Genomic DNA, 27,575 nt, shown 5'->3' on the forward strand with positions numbered 1-27,575 from the left:
ACTCCATTTGAGTGGATGTGCCCTGGTTCTGGTGTTGTGTGAGAGGGAAAAGAGCATCTCTCTGTCCACCCCCTGCATAATTTTGTGTCTCAAGCATGTCCGCTCAGGTGCCAGGTTATCAACATTGAAGAGCTTAGATTGGGGTGCTGAGAAGACCAAATGCCACTTTCCAAACATAATCCTAGATTTGGCTCTTATTTTTCCTGACACGGTTTCTCTGCCTTTACCATGCAGAGGGAGAGGCATGTACAACAGGTGCAGCTTCTCTCAGTACAAACAGAGCTGAATTTCTTCCTGAGTCAGGTCGAAACCCTATCCACCCTTTCCTGGGAGTAAACCCCACTGACTACAATGGAACTTACTTCCGAGTAGACATGCATAGGCTTGGGCTCGAAGGCCACAATCCTATCCTTTTCTGGGAGTAAGTCCCATTGACTCTAATGGGACTTACTTCTGAGTAGACATGCATAGAATGTGGCTCTAAGGTTGCCAGGCTCTCCACCCTTTCCTGGGAGTAAGTCCCATTGACTACAATGGGGCTTACTTCTGAGTAGACATGCACAGGCTGGGCTCTCATGAAACTGCTGAGGCCAGCAGTCAGCGTCAGGGAAGGAGTCGCCCCGTCCCGCCCCGCCCCAGCACTGGCTGCGCCTCTAGCGCCCCCTGCCCCTCCAACGGCACTTCCGGCACAAGGAAGCCCGGCGCGTCACTCCACCCCCGCCCGTCGCATGGAGCCGGAAGGGTTCTCTTTCCGGTCCGGCGCCACCCTCGGATCACTTCCGGCGGAGTGCCCGCCCCACCAGCGATGGCGCCTGCGGGCTGAGGGAGCGTGTGGAACGCCGCTGCTTCTCCTGTCCTGCTCGTGCCGTCGCCGGTGCGGAGTGAGGGAGGCTCTGAGGGCTCGCAGCGCAGCGATGGCGCCGGTGCAACTGGAGAGCCACCAGCTGGTCCCGGCCGGGGGGGGGCCCGCTCCGGCCCCGGCTCCGCCGCCGCGGCTCAGCACCCTCATCGACTTCCTGCTGCACCGCACCTACGCGGAGCTCACCGTCCTCGCCGACCTGTGAGTAGCTCCCCCTTCCCCGCGCAGGCGCCCGTCCGAGGAGTGCCCCTGGCTCGGTGGCCCCCCCCCGCCCTCCCCCGGTGCGCCTCTTAAGGTGTGACTAGTCTGTGGAACTCCCTGCCACAGGAAGCAGTGGTGGCTCTTGCCTAGATGCCTCTGAGAGGGACTGGACAGGTTTCTGGAGGAAAGTCTCATCACAGGTTACAGTATCTGGGAGGTACATGCAAGCTCCTGGTTTTAGAGGCAGGCTGCCTCAGAGCCAGGTGCAGGGAGGGCACCAGGGCACAGGTTGTGTCTTGTCTTGAAGCCCTTGGGGGCCACCTCGAGGCACAGGAAGCTGGACTAGATGGGCCTTTGGCTTGACCCAGCAGGGCTCTTCTTACGTTCTTAGTGGAGCCGGTGGGCAGCAGTTTTCCACCTTTTTCATCTCACGGCACACTGACAAGGCACTAAAATGGTCAAGGCACACCAACGGGTCTTGGACAACTGACAAGGCACACCATGCTGCTGGTTGGGGGCTCACACCCCACACTCCCAGTGGCCCTACTAATAATTGATCTTCCCCCAAAATTTCTGTGGCACACCTGTGGACCACTTGCGGCACACCAACTGCTGTGGCGCAGTGGTTGAAAATAGCTGCATTGGGGGATGTGAGTCCTCAACCAGCAGTGCTGTGCATTTTGTCAGTTGTAAAAAGAAAAAACAAACTTATGGTGTGTCTGGACAATTTTAGTGCTTTGCCAGTGTGCCATGAATGGAAAAATGGTTGAAAATCACAGATGTAGAGCTTAAAGAGTGTTTGAAAACATCTGATGTGTACAGGTAATGTTTGTTATAATTGGCTGTTTGTTTCTTATTGAATGTTTGCTTTGTGATAAATCTGGGAAAATGTCCCTGTTTTTGTCCTGCTGGAAAACAATTTTGCTTCCATGATGATGGCATATGTGAGTTGGGCTATAGCTGGCAATTTGCTGTGCTCTGGGTTAGATCTTGTATTTCAGTTTCTCAGGACAGCCTGCTAATCACTGTAAGAGGTGTGAACTGAGTTGTCTATTCTAGTCTTCCACCTCTCCCTGTTACCCACCTGTATAAATTATTGGGGGAAGCATCCTATTTGTTTGGATTTCAGGTGTGTGCCACTTAATGATAGAGATATTCTCTCATTCCTGTTATGCAATTAGGTTGTTAAGTGAACATTCTGCCCAGTTTAGTGTCTTTGTTGTGTAAACAGACATTCCCTGCCAGAAACTAGCTGGATGCACAGGCTACTGGAGATAGATAAATGCCTCTTAATGCCTCTTTGCATTAAGAGCCTCTGTTGTGTAAACACACTCTGCAGGCTATGGGAGACCTGACTGCCTCATTAAGAGCCTCTTTGTTGTGCTTTGAAGACTGTCATATATACCCCTGTATGTTTCCAATTCCTGCAATTTTTGCAGTAGCCAGACCTCATGAAATCTGGATATACAGTAAATTAAACAACAAAGCAAGTTATATACTTTATGTGAAATTTGTAGCTCAGCTTTAGAACATTGCACGCTGTATGGCTAGAACATTTCTGGGAAAAGACACAAGTTCCTTCACTGAGGCGTCTTTCAGTCATCTCCCATTACAGCTGTGTGTCTGTGACAAGTCCTTTATGATAGTAGATTGAATGGTGGTGTCTGTGCTGCTGCAGGGAAAGACTTAAATGCTGGCTAGAGCAGTTCATGGAATAGGGAGGACCAAACATGGGCCTCTGTATGTCACAGTCCAAGTAATTAATATGGGAGTGTGGGTTAGACTTTAAATCACACATAGCTATCTTAATGAGTTGAAGCTGGCAGCAGTGATGCATGCACATCAATTAATTGTTCCAGTCTCTTCAGGAATTTGAAGAAGTAAGCTCTTGGCCTTGAAAGCTATGAAAGTTATGATAAACCAATTCATTTTCAAGATATTGCAGCAGCAGTTGCTGTTTTGCATATGAATTACACCAACAGCCTGAAACGTGTTGCTCTGAAATATTCACATTTGTGTTAAGCTGCATTGATTTTAGTGGGGCTATATGGATTCAAACTCGGTTTATAGTGGTTTGTGAATCGTTATAGTTGTGTTCTAGCATACTGTTTGTAAAAGTGCATATTGAAAGCTGCTATAAGTAGGGTATTTATCATTCTGTTGACTAATACTGTAGTGGCATTACTAGTGTACACACTCCCCAGAACTAAAAATCACTGGATCTGTAACTCCAAACTTGTTTGACTTTCATAGTGGGAAAAATGTTGGACTTAGAGATATAGGATAGTGCAATTACTGCTGGCTCACACTTTGCACTGTAGGTTACTTTTCAGATTTACATTTGTGTTTCCTTTGGGGAATATGTGAAGTGTGAATTGGAGTCGAAAGATGCATGGTGGACTTGCATATGTTGTGTGTTTGATGGTGCATGTTTTTCCTTTTATACTGTACTTCATTTGTCACCCACAGGAACACAGTTTAGGCAATTTCTGCCCAATGTTGCATATATACAACAGGGACTGAATGTGTACCACCTGTGGGCTGGGCAGAAATGTGTTAGGAAATGGGTACAAGAATAACAAACTTCAGGAAGACAAAATTGTCCTATAAGTGTGTTTTGGAATGTAGTTAATTGTACAAAATGTAATGTGTAATTGGTGGAGTGGTGAAATGTGGAACTTCTCACAAACTGTAGTGTAATGATTTTGTTTTCTTTGACACAACATAATGCTGCTGTTTCTTTTTTTTTTCTTCAACAAAAACAGATTGCCAAGAAAGACTGATATGGAAAGGTGAGTAATAGCAATTAGGACAGATTAAAAATGACTCTTAGATATGGGGTGATTGAGAAATAGTTAGGCCAATTGTTTTTCCCCCCTTCAGGTGCAATCCTATACACACTTGCCTGAGAGTAAGTGCCATTAAACTCATTGAACTTACTTTTGAGTTGTCATGTATAGGATTGCATGATTAGTTGTTTAAGATGAAAGAGCTGATTCAATTATGCTCCTGTTCTGTAGATTAATATTCACCTTGCCTTTACTGTGTGCATCTCAACTCAGATGTATAGCACAGTATTGGGCTAGTTCACTTGTAACACCAAATCATGGTTTCGTGCTCGAAGGGTGAACTTGCTTCTTGTCTGTTTTCTGCTCCCCTTTTCAATCCAATGAGTATAAACCATAGTTTGCCATTTTATCCTAGCCAGGATTGCAAATCCTGCTTTGAAGGGAAAGTGCTAATGATAGTTTCTGTGACTGCTGTTCTAAGTGATTGTTTAATGTTTTTTTCAAGGCTGGAAATACTACTATAGACTATTGCCAACACTGCTCCTTCACATGTATCTTACACGTGTCATGCACATGCACACATATAACTGAAATTGGGGATATTAGCAAGTGAGAGATCAAATTTAGCAGTGTGACAAAGTTCTGGCACCATTGACATGGTGTAATGGTGCAAACAATCTCTAAGTGCCTCAAAATTAGGCTGACAATAACCACAAGATAGAGCTCCTCAAAGAAGATAGTTTTTAAAAGAAATATAGATAACAAGTAAAAGGCACATTTAATTTCAGGTCAGTTACACAGGAGATAGATACTTTCAAATAGCTTTATTTGGACAGCAAGGTTAGTTGGAAAAGGTAATTGAATCTTGGGGGGGAGAGCGCAAGAGCGAGCGCTGTGAAGATAAAAAAAGGGAGGGGGAGATCACCTATCCTAGTCTGCTGGTTACAGTTGTAATTGTAATTATTATGGCTTGAGTGCGAAGTCCTTCCCGAGCAGCAAAGCAGGGCTGCAAAGTTTCCAGGTTTCAGAGGAGGAAAAGACCAAGAAATGGAAGAGACTTACTTCTGGGACAAGAAGCCTCCAAACAATCATGGACACCCCAGCTAGTTTCTGAAGTGACACCAAAAAGTGGAGGAGAAACCTCAAAGCACACCTTAGTAAGCCTGTTAAAAAATGGAGGTTCCTACTGGGACAGAAACCTCAAGATATTTTGGTGGAGAGAAAGATGGCCCTCATGGGATTCCTGCTGAAGAATGTTACATGCAGGATGTGTGACATCAGGCTCAGGTTGGGAGACTTCTTGGCCCAGAGCCTGGTAAGAACTACCCAGTTGGGCAATTGTAATTTGATTTAACATTCAGGCAGAGCTTTGTTCTTGCCAGCTATCCTTTTTATCAGATCTCAAGCACCCAGATTTAATCAACCATAGAGGCGCCTTTTTGGGAGCCAGCAAAATCTCACCCCTTTTCACAGATCAGGGAGGCCTGCCTGGCTCTGAAACCGAGATGAAGTCAGTTTAAACTGCACACGTGTTTGGGAGTGTCTGTAACAAAACATAACTAGAGTTTGCTGTTCTAAGTGCTGGTAGGAACTAGAGTCGTTTTGCTGGGATTTCCTATTTACAGTGGCTTTGTATTCATTATTAGAAAATCAAATTATCTGTGTTGCCTTGCATTACATTGAGATTTGCCTGTAGCCTGTGGTAAATTGAAGTTGCTGAAAGTGTGTCACTGTGAATACTTAGTCATTGATTATAACACTGTTGGTGTCCTGCTCTTGACTGCAACAGCTTTAGGGGATATTTTAATTAACTAGCTTAACTGTCCTTGATTTAGTATTTGGTGCTAGTGATTAAACTATATAGAGCAGTGGTTCTCAATCCTTTAAAACCAGGACCCACTTTTTAAAATGAGAATGTCAGGCATACAGGAAGTGATGTCATGACCGTAAGTGGCATCATCAAGCAGGAATATATTTAGCAATTCTAGGCTGCAATCCTACCCACACTTACCCAGGAGTAAGTCTAATTTGCTATCATTGTTAAAAACCTCCATTGTTCCTAGTAGCCTGTTAAAAGTGCAGATCTGCTACATTTCCTCAGATTCAGTCGCATACCATGGTAGCATCAAATCTAATATATTAAAAATAAAATATTGAAATGAATGGGGACCCACCTGAAATTGGCTCATGACCCACCTAGTGGATCCAGACTAAAGTTTGAGAAACACTGATGTAGAGAAATAGAATAGCAATAGATTTTTAAAAAATCTCTCAGAAGAACAGGAATATTTTATTTTTATTAAAATTATCTTTCTATAAAAGAGAAAATCAAGACAGTTTATAGTTAATAAAATTTAAACAACTTGGAGCCCAATCCTTACTTCAGAGCTGCATTGTCCTTACCTAGGTGCTAGAAAGTTGGTTAGGGTTGCACCCTAAATTTCTTACTCTTAAGCAGGAGTGTCCAAACTTTTTGGCAGGAGGGCCTCATCATTTCTCTGACACTGTGTTGGGAGCGGGGAGGGGGGAGAATTTACATTTCAAATGTGAATAAATCTACATAAATAAATATATTAGAGATGGAACTTGTATGAACGAATGAAGGTCTTGCAATAGCTCAAGGCCTATAAAAGGCCAGCCTTTCCTTTGCTGCTGCTGCTGCTTCACAGACGTGAAACAGCGAGCAGAGGAGGGAGCCCTCCTCTCATAGCTCACACAGAAGGTCGAACAGTTGACCACACTGAGAGCATTTGCTTCAGGCCAGTGCAGGCTCCAGCACATCTCTGGAGGGCCAGAAGCTCATTGGAGACTGGGATCTCCCTGAGGGCTGGATTGGGAGTCCTTGAGGGTCGCAAGTGGCCCCAGGGCTGGGTTTGGGCACCCCTGCTCTTAAGCAAACTTGAGCATATACAGGAGAAGAACAAACTAAAAGCACTTCCTGCATTCTTAGATCTTCATATGAAAGCAAATAGTTTACAGTCCTCACACTTAGTTAATGCAACAGTGCATACCCTTTGGGCAGGTTAGTCTCACTGTAAATACAATGCAGCCTGTCTCCTGTCCTAAATACTTGTACTGTGGTATCTGATTGCAGTGATGGCCTAGTATTCTGAGAGGAGTCACTAGTGGCTTATCTCATTGTTACCTTTTACTATCTATTTTTTTATAGTAATTGAACAGACTTACTAAATGCAATTTGTTTCTTTGCAGAAAAATAGAAATAGTGCAGTTTGCAAGTCGCACCCGGCAGCTGTTTGTTCGATTGTTAGCTTTGGTAAAATGGGCCAATAATGCTGGAAAGGTAGAAAAATGTGCGGTAAGTTTGAGATTGTTTATGAATTCTCAGTTGAATTTAATGGGAATAGGATCATTTCTGTGTTGAATCTAGCTGAGGTAATTGGAAGGCTGGTTACTGACATTCTAAGTGCTCAGAAGTTGTTGAGCATTTGTTACAATAAGTTAAATAGCTTTGTTTTCTTTCATATGTGTTAAATGGTCACCTTTTCAAACTTCTGGTCACAGTTAAGAGGGCCAAACACAGAAAGACCAAACCACCCATGATTTCATTCCTAATCTTCAACTAATGAAAACCTTCCATTTGCAGCCTAATAATCCAGCAGTGTGTTAGAGAGGAACGTAAAGTAAAAATGACAATTAACTTTACAACTGAAACGTATTCTGAAACAAAATTAAGAAGCAGATTTCTCTTAAACGGCAACAAACCTTATGTTGTTGGAAAATGTTTAAATATGGTAGATCTAGTGCCAATGGCATCGTATTTTCAGAAAATTCTGTTACTGCACAACAGTAAAAATTTACTAAAATTTATTATGTGTGTGTTACTACTCAATCCTAACCAACTTTCCAATGTCAATGGGGTGCATGCTGCATTCGTTAGTTGTGGGGCAATCATGGAGGCCTCCTCAAATTGAGGGAACACTTCTTTCCTTACCTTGGAGCTGCATCACAACTGTGTCAGCACTAGAAAATTGGTTAGGAGTGGGCTGTTAGTTTGTGAAACTGCAGTGCAATCCAGAGTACTTAGTACTGGCTTGGTCTGTTCTGAGGTCAATAGAAACCAGTCATTTAAAGTAAACGTATGCTTGCGTAAGTGATTTGTGGATCCTAGCCTTGATCTTTTATGCTATTTCTTGTTAATAATTATATCCACTGCAAAACTTACATGTGCTTATCTTCCTTTCAGTTACCAATCCTTACAAAGCAGCATGTATTTTGTTTGCATATTTTTGAAATATTTACTTTATTCTTAAGAGCAGTTTGTTTGCATAGAAAACTAAAATCTTTACTTTACCCATGTGGTTCAGTGAGGTTTTCAGAACCAATGCAGTATTTCTTTCATCAAAAACAGTAGCCTTTTGAGCAGGTTAAACAGTGGAATTTGTTGGGATATATATATGAAAAGCTTTATAAAGTTGTTGACAAATTAGCTGAGAGTGAATTTAAAAGGAATTTGTGTGTGTGTATACATATAAATATATATTTCTTGCAGATGATATCAAGCTTTCTAGATCAGCAAGCAATTTTGTTTGTTGACACTGCCGATCGTTTAGCGTCACTAGCTAGAGATGCTTTGGTTCACGCTCGTCTACCCAGTTTTGCAATCCCATATGCTATTGATGTCCTGACAACTGGGTCATATCCACGATTGCCAACATGTATACGGGTAAATTGCTCTAACATATAAGTAATGAATGTGCTTCTTTCATTGTTTATCACGGTTTACGTGCAGGAGATGGTTATCCTTTGCAGCTTTTCTGCATGTGAAAATTTATATTTGCAGTTACTGAACTTTGTTCAGCGGCAGGTTTGTAGGAGGCTATTTAAAACCCCAGTAACTGAAGCTCAACTAGAATATTTGTCACTAAGTAAGAAATTGAGTGTCCGGAGAGTTAGAACAGACAAAAGGAAATATTTCTTTACCCAGCGTGTAATTAGTCTATGGAACTCCTTGTCGCAGGATGTGATGATGGCATCTTGCCTAGATGCCTTTAAAAGGGGACTAGACAGATTTCTAAAAGAAAAGTCCATCACAAGTCTTGATGGGTATGTGCAGCCTCCTGGTTTTAGAAGTAGGCTATATTGGAATGCCAGTTGCAAGGGAGCGGCAACAGGATGCAGGTATCTTTTTGTTTTGTGTGCTTCCTGAGGGATCTGATGGGCCTCTGTGAGATACAGGAAGAGGGACTAGATGACCCTTTGGCCTGATCCAGAAGGGATTTTCTTATTATAAGGCTACTGCTGTATGTATTAACTACTGTTCAGTGAAGGCTCAGTACATCATGCGTTCTGTTCTCCAAAAGCCTTGTGTGCCAGTTGCTTCACAGTTCCTTTAGAGTAGAATCGAATGCATGTCTCCTCAGAAGCAAGTTCTGTTGCATTCTGTGGGACTTACTCACAAGTAAGTGTGCCTAGGATTGCAGCCTAAATAATGCTTTGTGTGAGACACTAGTGAAAATGTAATGGATTCTGTGAATTGATGGGACTAGTATTGGTAACATGGCTATATATTCTGATAAGTTCTGTTTGTTTATACAATTGCAAGTTTTCAAAGTGGTGTAACTAGTTCCATAAGCTTCCAGTCAAGGGGGCCCTAGACTTATATTCCAATATTTGCTCCACTACTCAGCAAACTGCTTTTGAAACACCTTTTATTTTAAAAGGAGTACTGTACATGATATGGCATGGAGAGACAGCGGTTGAAAGAGTGACAAAAGTTCCATCAATTTACTGTAAGCATGAGCTCACTCGTTTCTGAATCGTGGCCAATATGACAATATAATCTGGACACTGGGGTTTTGTTCTCACTACTTGCTTAAAGAAATTTTGGATGACTGAATGCCCATGTTTACCTTTCACAGGATAAAATAATTCCTCCTGATCCAATAACAAAAATTGAGAAACAAACTACTCTTCATCAGTTAAACCAGATTCTTCGCCATCGGCTGGTAACAACAGACCTTCCACCACAGTTGGCAAATCTTACAGTTGGTAAGCAGTTGTTTTAACTATTTTACTTCAGAATAACTAAAGTTCTGAATATAGATTTAAGTGAAGGATTAAAGTTCATGAACAACTTAAGAAGACTCTGAAATGTCTTTTGTATTCAAACATCTGGAAGGATCATTTATTGATCAAATTATGGAAACTTTTCTTAATTTCAGCTACCCTCCAAAATTATGTGATAAGAAAATCTGTTTTTGTGAATTACTTATTTTCTGATTTCTTTGAACAAACTGCTGCTTGCAAAGTTTGAATTTCTTAATTCAAAGTTTGTAGAAATAGACTTGTGGGTTAGCAGAATTAGAAGTAATGGCAGGTAGGCAGCCATTAAAGATTTAGAAGTCTGCTTATAAGATGTACATTTCCTTTCATTCAATCCATAAAAAGGCTGAAATATGATAGGGCTGTGGTCCAGAGACTTGGATGACTTACTAAGTATCGCTGGAGAAGACTTTTTTCTTACTAGTAATCTGCCAAACTCAAACAGTGTTTGTGAAGTTTCAAGGGCAGTTTCAAGTGTGATTTGGAAAGATTGCTGTTGGAGTCGAAAGACACAACCAGAACTTCCATTAGATGTATAATAGACATGGCTATGCCCAAAAGGAGTTATTTAGAGCATGATCTCTATCTGTTTGAGTACAAGTAGTTTGCATGCATTATCTTATCTGTTTTAGTGAGCAATGACCAAGTTCTGCTCAGCCCCGTGAGATTTTCCATACATGGTATTTGCTGGCTATTACTGTATGTTTAATGCAGTGGTTCCCAAACTGATGGGTCATAACCCATCAGGGGAACTGGAAATCAGCAGCACAGCAGCAATGCATTTGCTGGGCGCTGTTGTTGGCAGGGAAGGGGTATGTGTATATATAAAGCTGGTAGATAGTGCTGGGGAGGAGGTAGTGGTTGTGGTGCATATCGGCACCAATGACGTGGGCAAGTGTAGCTGTGAGGTCCTGGAGGCCAAATTTAGGCTATTAGGTAGGAAGCTGAAAGCCAGGCCCTCAAAGGTAGCATTCTCGGAAGTGCTACCTGTTACTCATGCAGGGCCAGCTAGGCAGGCGGAGATCAGGGGTCTCAATGTGTGGATGAGACGGTGGTGTAGGGAGGAGGGGTTTAGATTTGTTAGGTACTGGGGAACGTTTTGGGATTAGCAGGGCCTGTACAAGAGGGACGGGCTTCACTTGAACCAGAATGGAACCAGACTGCTGGTAGAGATTGACAGCAGGTCCGACTCCATAGAAACTCTATGGGTTAAATTACCAGGCCTGAGGAGTGATGTAATACTGGGGGCGTACTATCGTCCTCCAGACCAGAAACGGGAAGGGTACCTTGAGATGAGGAAATAGATCAGGGAGGTGACAAAGAGGGACAGGGTTGTAATCATGGGGGACTTCAATTATCCTCATATTGACTGGGTCAATTTAAGGGAAAGTAAAAAGAATCCAATCTCTCCAGGGTGCATGGAGGCTGCTTAAAACAACAGTAATAGAGGCCCAGCGGAAGTGTATATCGCAAAGGAAGAAGGGCTCCACTAAGTCCAGGAGGGTGCCCGCATTCCAACCAGCCAAGTTAGAGAGGCCGTAAAGGGCAAGGTAGCTTCCTTCCATAAATGGAAGTCTTGCCCTAATGAGGAGAATAAAAAGGAACATAAACTGTGGCAAAAGAAATGTAAGAAGGTGATATGGGAGGCCAAGCGAGACTATGAGGAACACATGGCCAACAGCATTAAGGGGAATAATAAAAGCTTTTTGAAATATGTTAGAAGCAGGAAACCCGCCAGAGAAGCGGTTGGCCCTCTGGATGGTGAGGGAGGGAAATGGGAAATAAAAGGAGACTAAGAGATGGCAGAGAAATTAAATGAGTTCTTTGCATCTGTCTTCACGGCAAATACCGCTGCCCAAATGGCCCCTCCTGACTAAGGAATTAAGTCAGATAGAGGTTGAAAGAGAAGATGTTTCAGATCTCATTGATAAATTAAAGATCAATAAGTCACCGGGCCCTGATGGCATCCACCCAAGAATTATTAAGGAATTGAAGAATGAAGTTGCTGATCTCTTGACTAAAATATGCAACTTGTCCCTCAAAACGGCCACGGTGCCAGAGGATTGGAGGACAGCAAATGTCATGCCCATCTTTAAAAAGGGAAAGAGTGGGGATCCAGGAAACTATAGGTCGGTCAGTCTAACATCTATAGCGGGTAAGATGGTGGAATGCCTCATCAAAGATAGAATCTCAAAACACATAGACGAACAGGCCCTGCTGAGGGAGAATCAGCATGGCTTCTGCAAGGGTAAGTCTCGCCTCACGAACCTTATAGAATTCTTTGAAAAGGTCAACAGGCATGTGGATGCGGGAGAACCCGTGGGCATTATATATCTGGACTTTCAGAAGGCGTTTGACACGGTCCCTCACCAAAGGCTACTGAAAAAACTCCACAGTCAGGGAGTTAGAGGGCAGGTCCTCCTGGATTGAGAACTGGTTGACGGCCAGGAAACAGAGAGTGGGTGCCAATGGGCAATTTTCACAATGGTGATAGGTGAAAAGCGGTGTGCCCCAAGGATCTGTCCTGGGACCGGTGCTTTTCAACCTCTTCATAAATGACCTGGAGACAGGGTTGAGCAGTGAGGTGGCTAAGTTTGCAGTCGACACCAAACTTTTCCAAATGGTGAAGACCAGAAGTGATTGTGAGGAGCTCCAGAAGGATCTCTCCAGACTGGCAGAATGGGCAGCAAAATGGCAGATGCGCTTCAATGTCAGTAAGTGTAAAGTCATGCACATTGGGGCAAAAAATCAAAACTTCACATATAAGCTAATGGATTCTGAGCTGTCTGTGACAGATCAGGAGAGAGATCTTGGGGTGGTGGTGGACAAATCGATGAAAGTGTCGACCCAATGTGCGGTGGCAGTGAAGAAAGCCAATTCTATGCTGGGGATCATTAGAAAAGGTATTGAGAACAAAACAGCTAATATTATAATGCCGTTGTACAAATCTATGGTAAGGCCACACCTGGAGTACTGTGTTCAGTTCTGGTCACCACATCTCAAAAAGGATATAGTGGAAATGGAAAAGGTGCAAAAAAGAGTGACTAAGATGATTACAGGGCTGGGGCATCTTCCTTATGAGGAAAGGCTATGGCGTTTGGGCCTCTTCAGCCTAGAAAAGAGACACCTGAGGGGGGACATGATTGAGACATACAAAATTATGCATGGGAAGGATAAAGTGGCTAGAGAGATGCTCTTTACACTCTCACATAACAGCAGAACCAGGGGACATCCACTAAAATTGAGTGTTGGGAGAGTTAGGACAGATAAAAGAAAATATTTCTTTATTCAGCATGTGGTCAGTCTGTGGAACTCTTTGCCACAGGATGTGGTGATGGCATCTGACCTGGATGCCTTTAAAAGGGGATTGGACAAGTTTCTGGAGGAAAAATCCATTATGGGTTACAAACCATGATGTGTATGTGCAACCTCCTGATTTTAGAAATGGGCTACGTCAGATGCAAGGGAGGGCACCAGGATGAGGTCTCTTGTTATCAGGTGTGCTCCCTGTGGCATTTGGTGGGCCGCTGTGAGATACAGGAAGCTGGACTAGATGGGCCTATGGCCTGATCCAGTGGGGCTGTTCTTATGTTCTTCCCTGCTGGGAGACTCTCAATTTGGTTTGCAGTATGAACCTCAATATAGTGATACCAAACTCTTTTCTTTTTACTGAATCCAAGAGTGGCAGTGGGGCCACTGAATTTCTGTCTAGAGCAATTGGCTTTAAAGTCTTGGGCTTGATAGGTTTGATGAGAAATGCAAACTGAATCTTGATAAAACTGTACCTGATGGATGATAGCCACTGTGACCTAGTGGAAGTGTGAATTCTTTGAATCCTATTCAGGTTCCTCTGAAGGATCAGATTCACAATGTATGAACACTCTTGGATCCATTCCTGCATACATAGGTACTGTTTCATGGACCGTGGAAACTATGCCACAGTCTTTCATGATTTGTTAAGGGCTCTCCTTGACTGCCATGCCTTTTACATGGTGCTGCCCTTGCAAAAACAGTTCATAAACTTCACAACAGTGCACAAAATAAAGCTGTCCACCTGTTGATGGAATAAAGCATAGAGAGTACACGACACACATTTTGGTTGTAGTGGCCTGCTTTTAAGCTCAGTTTAAGATGCTGTTTACTGTGAAGGTCCTCTAAGATTTGGGCTCTGAATACCTATCCTTAGAGATGTTTGTTTCCGGTGAGAGAGGATTATAAACTAAGTCTTACTGAACACAGTGGGCTTATTTCTGAGAAAAATAAATAACACCATTTGCAGACACTTCTGCCTATTCCTATTTATGCCTTCCAGGTTTTTAAGTCATTTCAGGAGGTTTGTTGCCTGTGGGAAATCTGTCTGAGCACACAAACTTCAAATCAGGATTGAGGCTGTAGTAACCCTTTTTAACCCTTCTTGGTTGTGGTGCCTAACTTTGGTGCTTTATTGTCAGCATTCAGGTGGCTCATTCAGATGTTTTAATTTTTCAGGCTTGTGGTAGCTGGGTTTCTGGGGAAAAAAACATCTTAGTTTTCTTTTGTAATGTGCCTACTGTGCAATATGGTTGTGAGTCTTCTAACTAGATTTCTGTTTTCTGATTAATTTCTTTTATTATGGTTATATTTTCTGGTTTTAACCATTTAATTGTACACCATTTTAGGAATATTATGTGGAACTGCATGATATACATAGTGCATGTGTAGAATACATGAAGAACTGAGTTTTTTAAAAAAAATACAAGATTTCTTTTATGATGAATCATTTAAAAGAGAGCGTCTTGGCTATTTCTAGCTAATGGTCGTGTAAAGTTTCGTGTTGAGGGTGAATTTGAGGCCACCTTGACAGTGATGGGAGATGACCCTGATGTCCCATGGCGCCTTCTCAAGCTGGAAATCCTGGTTGAGGACAAAGAGACTGGAGGTAATACCAAAAGTCATTATCGTAAATTGAATGCTGCTTGTTTTTGAGTGCTGGCCTCAAACTGATATACTCCATTAACTCTTCTAATGGAGTAAATGTTCTTAAGGGAAATTATATTCTTCTGGCCATCTTAAATCTTGATGATGTCTCTTTTAGTATTTTACTCTGTATCCCCAGTTTCGTGTTCTCAAAGTAACATTATCAATAGGTACTCTCCAAGCATTTAGAAATCCTCACTACTTTCCAGTAATGTATGAGGCTTTTAACAAACTATTTAAGTAGTATTATGTCATGTTTTAAGCTGCATCAAAACAAATATTTTATTTTTAATTCTTATTTTAATGGAAGATGGTCGAGCCTTGGTTCACAGTATGCAGATCAACTTCATCCACCAGTTGGTCCAGTCCCGGCTGTTTGCTGATGAGAAACCACTTCAGGACATGTACAACTGCCTACGTATCCTTCTTTAAAACTAACTCTGTGATTTGTACCTCAAAATAGGATGTGTAAAATAGGGATGAGACTATGCATTCAGACAATAAGGCTTTTTTGAGTAGGATAAGTAGTTTGCAGATTCTCACTGAATCTGCAGCTGTTCCATTGCTGCTGTATTAATTCTTTCCTTGCCTGTTCTTATACCCGTTTCCTTTCTGTTACACAGAAGGTTATGGGACTGTTTCAGTCACAGTTATAACCTGTTTTTCTCCTGTGGTTGCTGAAAAGGCATCCAGCTACTTATTGTTTGGGGACGCCTATTTCACCATTTTCTGGGGCAAGAAAAGCAGGTGTTGGGGGGTTCTTTCCTTTGTTTTGCAGTAGGGGAAAGAAAGTCCAGTAGCCATTTACTTGCCTTTTGTCTCCGCTTTCATTCTTCTTATTGTGGCTGAGAAATAATTCAAACTAAATGCAGGACATCATGGTTTGGTTGTCCTGGTAGCCTGAGTTGCTTCCAAGAGAGGAATAGATTGGTACTTGGTGTTTTTAGTAAGTGTGCTAGGACCAAAATACATGTTATGTTAAATGTGTAGTTTGTTCTTCCTTTGAGAAAGGGGTATATAAGAGCTGTGGTGGGGGGAGATGATCATGATTGGAACCATAACAAGGGAGATGGGTTTTAAACCCCTCCCCGATGATTGATTGGGATGAAAACTCATCCCCAGCTGCTATTTAACCTTGGAAGACAGGTTGCTGTTGGTGCCAGTAGCATCTTGGAAGGGAGGGGTTGTCACCAGGACTCTGTTGGAGGATTTAAAAGCAAACCAAACAAACAAAAAACCCTCTCCCTTCAAATTGCTGTCCCAGTTTTAACCAACCCCTGTTCCTGCTGTTTACAGCCAAAACCATAATCTGAAGAGTAAGCTACATGTTTAATGTAAAGTGGCCCCTAATAATTGGGTGCATATTGACAATTTGTAAAGCCAGACTAGGGAGAGATCTGTAATCTGCACAAAATACGTGTTAGATAAATATATTTGAGAAAGCATATGTTACTGCTAAATAAAAGCATCAGTGTTAGGGGTTTGTTTTTTACATCTGTATGAGATACAACATGAATAAGTAATAGGCAAACAGTGGTATGAATTGAAGACAGATTCTTCTTGCTGTGTGAAATATTAATATAAAAGTCACATGGGTGAGGGGGAAATTTTGCCTGCATAGTTACTTTGAGTTAAACAGTATGCATATGTTTGAAATAGATGTTGTATGTGTGTTCAGTACTTGAATGAAGTTTTTTTATATAGGTCTAGATCAGCAGTTCCCAAATTGTCTGCGGCCCACCTGTGGGTAACAGCCCAATTGTTGGTAGGCCGTGAAATTGACAAGGCAGATTAGACTATGTGCATCAATGCTGGGCAGACCACTGCTAGCCAATCAAACTTACCTCCACTACCACAGAGGCTTGAGCAGCTGGTAATGTGTAACTTTTTTTAAGATGGGCCCTGATGCTTAAAAGTTTGGGAATCAGTCTAGATTCATTTATGTTGTAGAACGTGTGTTGGACTCTAGATAATTCTGTGGTGTGTTTGGCTTTAAAACATTTAGTTAGCAGCAGCAGTGTTTGTGATGGAAACAGCAAAAGGCAGCAAGCCTAAGGTGAAATGTAAAAGTAAACAAATTTAATGGGAACTCAAGAAGACTGCCTGCAACAACACTTACTGTATTGACTTAACCTGAGTCCTACAGACTCCTTCTGCTTGTCACTGCAGTTGGAAGTTTTACATTCACAGACTTTAATGCTGATTCGAGAACGCTGGGGTGACCTTGTGCAAGTGGAACGATATCATACGGGCAAATGTCTCTCCCTCTCTGTTTGGAAGTAAGTAAAGTCATTGAAATCTTATGTCATCTAAGTGACCAAATACAGTACTGTGTAACTATTGCAATGAAACTTCACAGCCTGAATATGGAAAGCCTCGGAGTGCCTCTGCTATCAAATTTAAGTATCTTACAGTGCAGTCCTATGCATGTTTACTTGGAAGTTCCATTGCATCCAGTGGACCCTAGTATGGGTGACCAAGTCTAACAGTATGAACGTTATGCATTAGGGAAAAAACCAAACAAACCCGCAAAACAGTAATGGATATTTTGAGGTGGGTTCCTGAGATGGAATGCCATGGAAACTGCACATGATAATGCTGCTAAAGATCCAAGATAACACATAAATTATCAAGTCAGCATGAGGTGACTTACTAGGTCTTAGACCAGGTCTGTGTTTAGCTCTACAGCTTAAATCTATTATCTGCTTTTCAATAGTGCTTGGGATCTGCTGTGGTTTTAGAATTAGTGGGGTATTCAAATCTTTTAGTATTCCTTAAAAATAATTCATCTTAGCTTAGTGCAGCAATTTTCAATCTTTTTCATCTCATGGCACACTGACAAAGTGCTAAAATTGTAAAGGCACACCAGTTTTTTTTTACAATTGACAAGGCACACCACACTGCCAGTAGGGGGCTCGCGTCCCCCAATGGCCCTACTAATAAATGACTATTCCAAACTCCTGTGACACATCTGTAGACCATTTGTGGCAGGCCAATGTGCCATGGCACAATGGTTGAAAGTCACTGGCTTAGTGTTATGTGAAATGTAGGCATTTGGTTCCTCATTTCTGTCCTTTAAAACATTTGCAAGGCTGATAGTCTTGCTATTTATTCAGACTAATGTTACTGCCCAAGCTGTTCTGGTTGAAGTACTTGACGGTATTTTGGGTGCCTCTAGAGCAGTGCTTTTCAACCACTGTGTCACAGCAGGTGGATTAGTAATGGCCTCCTCTATTAGGCTTTGTAATTCGTATGGGTTTCTTAGAATATGTATGGGTTCTGAAGAAACCAAAATAACAAATTTTATTGGATTGCAGACATTTATAGGAGGCTGTTCTATGCCTGTGAGAGACACATGAGAGTGATTCTCTAAAGCCTTGATACAGGAACCAGAGATGAGAATTCATGGTGGAACAGACATGGATTTTCTGCTTTTTAAAAATTTCACTAATGATAATATTATTGACATGTTTTTATGCAAAGAATCTTCAGGAGTATTAACAATTTAGTTAACCCACCATTTCTATATTAAGCCAGCAGGTTGTTGGGAGAAAAACAGGAACTGCATCTCTTCATAAGGTCACCATTAAGATTGATGAGAATGATGTGTCAAAACCATTGCAAATTTCTCATGAACCTCCCCTTCCGGCCTGTGATTCCAAATTAATTGAAAGGGCTATGAAGGTAAATATTGTTCTTGGCACAGTTGGCATATAATTTTAATGAATGTTTTTAAAGTTGATATCTCTTATGCAGTAGAGTGCTTGGCTTCTCTTTCCTGTCTCTACTTCTATTTAAATTACTGTTTAAGCTTAGTAGCTTGTTGAATATGTGTCAAGGGAGCTCAATTATATGTTATGGAAATTCAACAGTTATTTCTTCCACAAGTACAGTGAATTGATGGAACTTCATTGTCTGCCCATTATTGCAAAATTTAGCAGTTCTAATCTCTTGGAATGTTTCCTCTCTCCCACCCCACATACAGATATCTTCTGACTCTGTACTCTTTTGAAGGTAATAGGGTTAGCAAACTAAGGACCCAATCCTATGCCTAATTTCCCAATACCGGTGCAGCCGGGCCAGTGGGGCGTGCACTTATCCTGTGGTGGGGAATTAGTCACAGAGACCTCCTCAAGGTATGGGAACATTTATTCCCTTACCTCGGGGCTGCATTGAGCCCCGCACTCTTCCCGCATCCCGCTTTTGTATCTATATAAAAATTTTGGAATGGGAGGTGGAGTTATTCCACATGTTCTTGAGAAGCATCTTGCAGATTGTTAAGAATTTAAAAACTGGTTGTTTCATGAGTAGTTGGACAGTATTTTTGGCTCTTCGGTAATGTGAAGCATAAGTAAATTGAATATAATGTGATTCTAAGTGAAGTATAACTTTGCAATTAGTTTTGTCTTAATTTTGAGGGATGACCAGATATTACTGCATTCAGTTCCTGAAAATTTGTATGAGCAAGGCCTTGGCAGAACAATCTCAAAAAGGACACTGTGGTCACATCACTCCCTTTGGCCCCACCCCGTGATAGAAGCCCTATATCCGAAGGAGAGGGAAGTGACAAAATGAGAAGAGGAAGTGGCACAAAGAGGACTGTAGGCACAGATATGATGCTAATACAAGACCTTTATTGCAGGGGTTGTACTCAAATAAGGGATGGGGTTAGAGGACTGTTGTCAGCATCCTGTAGCGAAACCTACCTGTTGCTTTCCCCTTCTCTTGGACTTAGACCAATCCTCTTCATCTGCCCGAGAGCCCCAGCTGCTAAGGAAGCTTCTCTTGGGGCACCCACACTCCCTGGAAGGGAGGAGTCTAGGTTGGGGCTGGCTCAGGGAAGGGTGGAGAAAAGTCATAGTGGAAGTCTAAGAGTGGCTGGGAGCTTCCTGATTGCTTTCCTGTAGCCTTGATCTCCCCCTCCAGGCTTGTTCACCCTTCCCCTTCTTCCTCGTTCTCTGCTCTCCTAGGGAGCTCTCACTTCTTCTCAGTGCCTTCCAGTTCTTTGTACCACTTTTCCCAGCTGTACTTCTCTTTTCTTTGTCATTCAATTCCACCTTGGGATCATCTCCTTTTGTTTTCTCCTTTTCCCATTTCTTCCACTCCTATTTCATCCTCCTCTCTCTCCTTGTCTTCTCTTGTCCATTTTTGAGCCTCCTCCTTTGCCTCCATTACCCCAATTAGTGAGATTACAGCCAGGTGAGTGGCTGGTCAGAACTCACAGAATCTTGCTGCCCAGCAATGATGTAATCCTCAGGCTACACATATGGAGGTCCCAGCCCATTGGTCATAGCCACTAAAAGGGGTCAGGGAGTTACAAAACAATTGACAAGACTAAGTTGAGACAAGAGTGGAGTGCTAAGAAAGTATTTGGGTTAGGGCAATGATGACAAGCCTAAGCGTACACTATCCTCTTTGTTATTTAAAGAAACTTCTTTTGCTCAGGTTAACAGTTGAGGAAGTTAATCTCTAAAGGGGTGGTGGTAGCTGTATTATTAGTCTTCATCTAATTCCTTGGGCAGTGGCATCACAAGAATTTGCGTCAACCATTGCCAGAGACCAGTGCGTCACTCCTCTGATGGACCACCCCTGATGCAGTGGGTGGAGGTCATGATGATACATCATTGCCCCACCCCCGCATCATTAAGATTGCACCTTTAAATTAGAATACCATACACACAGCCTAAATGTATGTACTTTCTATTTGCACAACAAAGGCAATAGATTGGACTGAATGTTCACCTAATGGCCTAATCACATAACAGGAATTGGAGAACGTATCCCCGTCGTTAAGTGGCGTACACCTGTATTTGAAAATACCAAGATTTTACAGTTTTGGCCAGTAGTGGTGTCACCCCCCCATGCATGTCATCCAGTATGACCCACTCCCCTCTAGTAATACCACTGTCCTTGGGTATGTTGTTGCTCCATAGCATCAAGAACCTGGTTTCCCTAAGGTATATGCATAACAAATCCCCATTAAACCTGTTATAGTTACTAATCTTCACTTCTTTACCAACATTGAAGAACTTCTCATTTTCATCTTGGCAGTGGTGGAAATTGTGAAGTATCGGATTGGGCCTGGCAACTATAAAAATTCATGCCTTGTTAGAAATTTACTTAAAAGATTTTTTGCCCACCTTTCCTCTGCTGAAGCAGATGCCCAAGATGGCTTACAATTTCCAGTTAAAATATGCAACATATAAAAACAACAAATAAAATCACAAAAAATAAATAACCATTTGGAGGAGAGCAAACTACTAACAACCAAGGTGCTGCTACAGTGGCACAGCAAGCAGACAACCCATCAACCAGACGGAAGAAAAACATTTTGAGCCCTTTCCAAAACCATGAGGGATGGGTTAGGTCTTAATTCCCCCAGCAGGAAATTCCATAATTGTGGTGCTGCTACCAAGAAGGCTCACCCCTCTGCTGCCATCCCCCTAACTTGGGAGAAAGGCAGCACTTGGAGGAAAGCCCCCTCAGATGACCTAAGAAGGCAGGCTGGAATATATGGAAGAAGGCGGTCTCTCAAATAACCTGGTCCCCAAACCATTAAGGGCTTTAAAGGTCAATACCAGCACCTTGAATTGGGTCCAGAAACGAATGGGCAACCAGTGCAGTTGCCAAAGCAGCAGTCTGACAGAATCAAACCGCCTAGCTCCAGTAACCATCGTGGCTGCCGCATTCTGCTCTAACTGCAGCTTCAAACCATCTTCAAGGTTAGCCCAGATAGAGGGTGTCACAGTAATCAATCTTGAAGTCACTAGGGCATGGACCACCATGGTTAGGTCGACTAATACAGTCACAGCTGGTGCACCAGCTGGGCCTGCGTGAGCATACCCCTAACCACCACTGCCATCTGGCTCTCCAGGGAGAACTGTGAGCCTAGGAACTGAACTGCAGGTGAAATATAGGTGAAACTGAAATGTAGGTGAAAGCTCTTGTTGCGGAAAGAAAGTTGCTTCCCAAACCATATTGTGGTTATATGACCGTTTTGTGATCTCACTGTATGGAATGCAGTATTATAGATTTAAGAAAAGACACTATATAAGTTCAGATTTTAGGAAGGCAGTTGAGTTGTAACTGAGACTGACATACTACTGCATTTAGATGAAACAAAACCAGTATTAATATTTGTTGGATCTGCTCTAGACATTTCAGCTCAAAATAATTTACAATTGTGAGCTGATGTTTAAATTTAGTTTTGTTGATAGTTATGTATTTTAAGTAACTGCTTTAACACTTTTCTTCTTAGATAGACCACTTGTCTGTAGAGAAGCTCCTGATAGACAGCGTCCATGCAAGAGCTCATCAGAAACTCCAGGAACTAAAAGCCATTCTTAAGGGTCACAATGTTAATGATAATTGTATGTGGTATCTGAACTTTATATACTTCCGTTTTGAAACTATACTTAATTGAAAGGGCACAAATAGCAATAATTTCATAATGATTCATTATTTTTAATTGAATTGATCATATTTCATTAACAATTTTATTAATATTATACAAATTATATTGTATTATATTTACTGTATTATAGTACAGGTTGAGTCTTGGCATCTACGAGGGTTCCATTCTCAGAACAGATGCTGAAAATTTCATTGCGTTAAATGAAATCCATTTTTAAAAAACTAATGTCTCTTTGCTCAGTGATTTAAAAATAGCCTCCTTACCATTGTAATGCAGAAGATTGTGCAAGCAGACAATCAATCAATCAATCAATCAATCAATCGATCAATCGATCGATCAATCAATCAATCGATCAATCAATCAATCAATCAATCAATCAATCTCTCTCCAGGCACTTAGAAAGGCTTCTCTCCCAGGGAAGCAACAGCCTAGGTGATAATCACTTCGCATGCTCTCCTCTGCTCCAGGGGGAAGGGAGGGGTGAAGCTGTTCTAAGTGCCTGGAGGGAGAATGATTGATTGCCTGCCTGCTAAGCAAGGCTGTTTTTAAAAGGAGTTTAAAGGAGCCTTTTTTCCTTTAATTGAAAGGGTCTTTCTCATTGTGTTGATAAAACCATGGGAGAAAAATCTGTGGATAATTAGGTTATACCTGTATTATTAATAATATATTTAATAAATAATTTTATTAGTGCCTGGCTATAACATAATTAAGTGTAAAACTTTCTTTACAAAGTACTGTATTTATATTCATGGTGGGGCTATACAGTTTTGGTACTGGGAAATTTTTATTTGATTATGCAAGAGTGAACTTTGAGCCTCAGCTCACTAATTTTTTAATTTTAGCTTTTATAGAAACAGCTCTCCCAACACTTGTTATACCTATTCTGGAGCCATGTGGTCGATCTGAATGTCTACATGTTTTTGTAGATCTTCATTCTGGAATGTTTCAACTAATGCTTTATGGAATTGGTAAGTAAATAAGACCTAGCTGTATTTTGAGTGATGTGTTTCTTTCTAAATTTTATTAAAAATCCTTAGTAGGGATTGCCGAATTAGCTGTTTATCTCTGACCTTGGAAATAGAATGAAAATAGAATCCTATATACAGAAATGAAGTATATCGAATGGTGAGGAGGCGCAGGAATGTAGATTCATAGTGTATTCAAGGAATGGCCACATAGTGCGCTTAAAGTATAGAGCAGTGTTATCTGTGGACCTGCTTGTTACTGGCAGTGGTGATAGCTAAGCCAAAACAAACACTGAATTTATAGAAAGTAGGAACTGGAATTGTTTATAGCTGGAATGCTTGTGTCATCCATTCATCCTGGTTTCTTATTAGCTAAGAGAAGAATGCTGAAATATAAATGAAATTTTCTATACCATATTTCATAGAATGCTTTGCTAGGACGTATCTTGAAGTACCTGGATAGGGCTGCTTTTAGAAATGAAATAAGGGACTGTAGACACCGTTGTTCTAATCCAGTGCCCCAGTTTCTCTTTATTTCATTTTACACATATAAAGTTTATTTTAAAATGCATCCTAAAGCATGTAGGTAATACTTTACTGGTTAAATGGAGTTTGCATTTTGTTCATACAGAGTGCTGTAAATTATGATTTAACAGAGCCTGAAATCTGTCTATGTTACATTCGTGGCTTGTGCCACATCAGTTTGTAATGGGGAACCCAACAAGTTTCAGTAACTTTTTTGTTCCAGCATTGCTGATTCTTCTTAAAGAGATAATGTGATAACCTTTTAAATATTTGAACTTAAATTATATAGTTAAGTTAGTGTGTGTGTTCCTTAAAGTCTAGATCTAATTTTCCAAATTAAATGAAAGTGTTACTTGATTAATTACCACTTAAAAATATCTCTGTAGACCAACAGACACTGGATGATATAGAGAAGTCTGTTAATGATGACATGAAGCGTATCATTACTTGGCTCCAGCAACTGAAGTGAGTAGGCTGTGTGGTTGTGATTTTAGTACCCATTATACTATCTGCTGTGTCTTCTCTAGTATTTATAAATTACTTTCATTTCCAGTAACTCTAGTTTCCTTTTTTAAAGTTATTTTCTCTTTAAATGCAACTGTATTTGGCAAACCTGTTCCTCTCACCCCCTTCTTCTTACTCCTTTTTCTTCACTAATTCCCCTCCTCCCCCAAGCTTAGAAGCTTGTATACATGTTTGGGGAATACTCTTCTTAGATGAAGAGGCAGACGAAAGTAATTAGCTGTCAGTTGATCATTCCAGCCCTTGAAAATAACATTAATCAGCAAGAACTGGATTTTTTCACCTGGATTCCAAGGTGGTTAAAAATTGTTTTTTTTAAGGATTTTCCATTTTTGTGGTAGTATGTGCATTTAAAATACTGTTGCAACCTCATTCTGAAAGTAAATAGAACTTTGTAATGGCATTGTATTTCACTGCTTTCATTTGTTGAAAGCGGTTTTGTTGGCCATATGAGTCTTTGTTGCCATAAATTTATTAGCAAATTTTGTTTGAGATGGTTACACATTTTCTTCCAAGAACCTTTTCTTTTTTCCTGTTCCATTTACACAGTGTGTTTGTGGTGAAAACTTTTACTTGGTAGTGTTGCTTATGATGTGTTCATTCTATTTCTAATTTGTGTGCACTGTTCGTAAATAGTTTAGATACCATATGCCTCCTACATGTGATTAAGCTTAGTATAAGGCATCAAAGATAAAGACTTCCCATTTGTTGGAGTCTTTCCTTTTTTACCAAGTTCTTTTCAACTGCACACAGTTCTTGGCAGAGATCTATTTATGCCTCAAGCATTTTAGGAACCATGTAAATAAGTCCAAAATATATAAGAATTATATTCATGTAACTTAAGTTTTCCAAAATGCAAAGACTATATATAGAAGTAAAATTGGACAGAACTGGCAACATGTTTGTGTGGAAACTTCTTTCTATATTTATGGGAATAATATGGGCAATTTAGTATGCTCTGTAGTAGCAAGCCTTTGTTTGCTACCCGCTGTACACTTATTGAGAAGCTGCGGATAATTCTGACTCCCTGACAAGTGTACCTGTGTGATATGCACGAACACATTTGTCATGTTGGTGCATGTATACATGTGAAACATCTTAGGTGTGCATTTGAAAAGCCAAATTTGTGAAATGGCCCTATTAAATTTTTTGTTTGGAATTAAAATTCTGTTCTGTATGGGTTATACCCAAAGAAAATGAATCCTGATGGGCAGCCTAGACCTATCCCTGGTGGTGCCTAGGGCTCCAGCGCCACTGAAATAGCTACCTTTGGATCCTGTGGGTGCTAGGCTAGCGCCGGGAGTCTCTTGGGTAACACAGCCATGGCACCAATGTGTCTCGAATCTGTGCTGCTTTTGGGTGGGCACAGATGTGAGGAGGTCTGTATTGGGATGCCAGGGTCGAGAAGTAGGTTAGAAAATGGTGGCAGAGCCTGCCATCTCCATCCCCCTACAAAGCTTCCCTTCTCCTGCTCACTTCTACCCTCCCTATCTTCCCCCACCCTGAAAAGCCACACCACTGCACAGCAGTGCCACTTACCACCTGCAGCTTCTCAGAGTCCTCTTTCCAGTGCTGAGGCTCGGTGCCTACACTCCTTACATTCTGGGTGCTGCAAACGTGTTTTATAGCATGTTTGTGATACCTGATGCTGGTTAGGATTGGGCCCTAAGTCCCATTGGTCATGACTACCTTAAGTCTCACTGACCTCAGCTTGCCTCATTGGTTTCAGTTTTGCTTAGTCAGGATTCACTCACTTTGGATACTATAGATTGCAAGGAGGTCAAAAACATGATGCATTCTAGTAAATTCTAAAAGCTTTAACATCTGTGGAAGGCAAGCAGAAATGTTCCAGTACATGAATACTAATGGTTTTGTGTTTCCTGGTTTTTCTATTTTTTTAATTAAGGTTTTGGCTTGGACAGCAGCGTTGCAAACAATCAATAAAACATTTGCCTACTGTCAGCAGCGAAACACTACAGCTAGCTAATTATGCTACTCATCCTGTGGGAAATCTCTCTACTCACAAACTTTTTATCAAGCTCACCCGACTTCCACAGTACTATATTGTAAGTGAATGTCTGCAAATGAACCTCTGTTTTTGGAATGAATGAAGTAAAACAGGTAGTTTTAAGATAGGCTAGGTGCAGTTACTTCTTTGATCTTAAACTTTACTGCTTTAAACTACTGGGATGTTGCTCATGATCACATTATCTTTTATTCCCAACCAGCATACTGCCTAATTTTATAGCAGTTAATCTATGGCAGGGTATTGCCAACTCTGGATTCTCAGGGGTCACTCTGTTCTCTGGAATTTACATATTACATATACACGTCATATAAAATAAAAGGAAGAAGACGTGAATGTGTGGAACCTTTCTTGACTTGAAAATACTTTTCTTATGAGTAAAACTGAGGGCAAACCCTGATTAAAATTTGAGCCATGCGAAACCAAGTTGCTTGGGACCCGATCTGGCCTGTAGGTTGGCAGTTAATCTGAGGGAATAGGAAGTGAGACCAGTCTAAAATTCCTACTCCATTACCTAGAATACAAGCAAGTAGACAGAAGAGAGTAGAATAGGATTTTGGATTTTGTTTTGGAACAGGAGTCCCCTCTCAGCCATATTTCAGTAGCCTTTTAGAACTCCCTGAATTTTCAAAAGCACCTTGTTGGGTAGCATTGGAAGGGGGAGGGATCGCTTTTGTTTGAAAAACTCAAGTCTTATGAGTCCTGTTTGTCATGCAAAATGAGTTGTCCATTGTCTTTTAAATCCTTAATTTAAAATAACCAGGATGTTAAGTTTCAATGTGTGATTTGTGTACTGTAATTTGGAAGAAGTACTACAAAAATGTCGAGAATAGATAAACATGTCTGCCAAACTGTAGGTTGAACTCTGCCAGGTTGATGAAAAAATACAAATGGTTTTGGTTTGAACATGTACATTTGTTATGAAGCCTGCAGTCATAATAATACTTCCATGTCGGCTGTTAAAAACTTGTTTAGAGCAAACTAATGTGATGGGAGGGGTGATTTAACCTCTAAATATTTTCTAGCTATGTCAAAGTAATGATTTTAACTATGTAGGTAGTAGAAATGTTCGACGTTCCCAGCAATCCCACACAACTGGAATACAAGTATTACTTTCTCTCTGTGACCTATGCTGAAGGAGATGATAACCCTGCTACTGCAGTTTTGTTGCAGCAGTTTAAACCAAATATTGAGGAACTGGTTTTAGATACAAAAAGTGGGAAACAAGCAAAAGTCGGCACGAAGCGCAAGGTAC

General features: G+C 41.3%; 1 protein-coding gene across 3 annotated transcripts in view; it reads left to right on the forward strand.

The window, feature by feature from the left end:
• The first annotated feature begins 808 nt into the window (after window positions 1-808).
• The window catches only part of MED14 (mediator complex subunit 14), a 48,828-nt gene continuing 22,061 nt past the window's right edge, over window positions 809-27,575 (forward strand). For 2 of the 3 annotated variants that reach the window (XM_066621748.1, XM_066621749.1), the window contains exons 1-14: window positions 809-1,060; window positions 3,826-3,852; window positions 7,060-7,165; window positions 8,360-8,533; window positions 9,729-9,858; window positions 14,702-14,830; window positions 15,179-15,286; window positions 17,015-17,147; window positions 18,402-18,552; window positions 22,127-22,238; window positions 23,125-23,250; window positions 24,159-24,237; window positions 26,201-26,360; window positions 27,377-27,571. In XM_066621748.1, coding sequence (XP_066477845.1) covers window positions 915-1,060; window positions 3,826-3,852; window positions 7,060-7,165; window positions 8,360-8,533; window positions 9,729-9,858; window positions 14,702-14,830; window positions 15,179-15,286; window positions 17,015-17,147; window positions 18,402-18,552; window positions 22,127-22,238; window positions 23,125-23,250; window positions 24,159-24,237; window positions 26,201-26,360; window positions 27,377-27,571 — 1,776 coding nt within the window. In that variant the 5' untranslated portion in view covers window positions 809-914. The remainder of the gene's footprint in view (window positions 1,061-3,825; window positions 3,853-7,059; window positions 7,166-8,359; window positions 8,534-9,728; window positions 9,859-14,701; window positions 14,831-15,178; window positions 15,287-17,014; window positions 17,148-18,401; window positions 18,553-22,126; window positions 22,239-23,124; window positions 23,251-24,158; window positions 24,238-26,200; window positions 26,361-27,376; window positions 27,572-27,575) is intronic. The other variant, XM_066621750.1, reaches the window with a different exon arrangement.

Source organism: Tiliqua scincoides, chromosome 3, assembly GCF_035046505.1.
Source record: "Tiliqua scincoides isolate rTilSci1 chromosome 3, rTilSci1.hap2, whole genome shotgun sequence".
NCBI lineage: Eukaryota > Metazoa > Chordata > Lepidosauria > Squamata > Scincidae > Tiliqua > Tiliqua scincoides.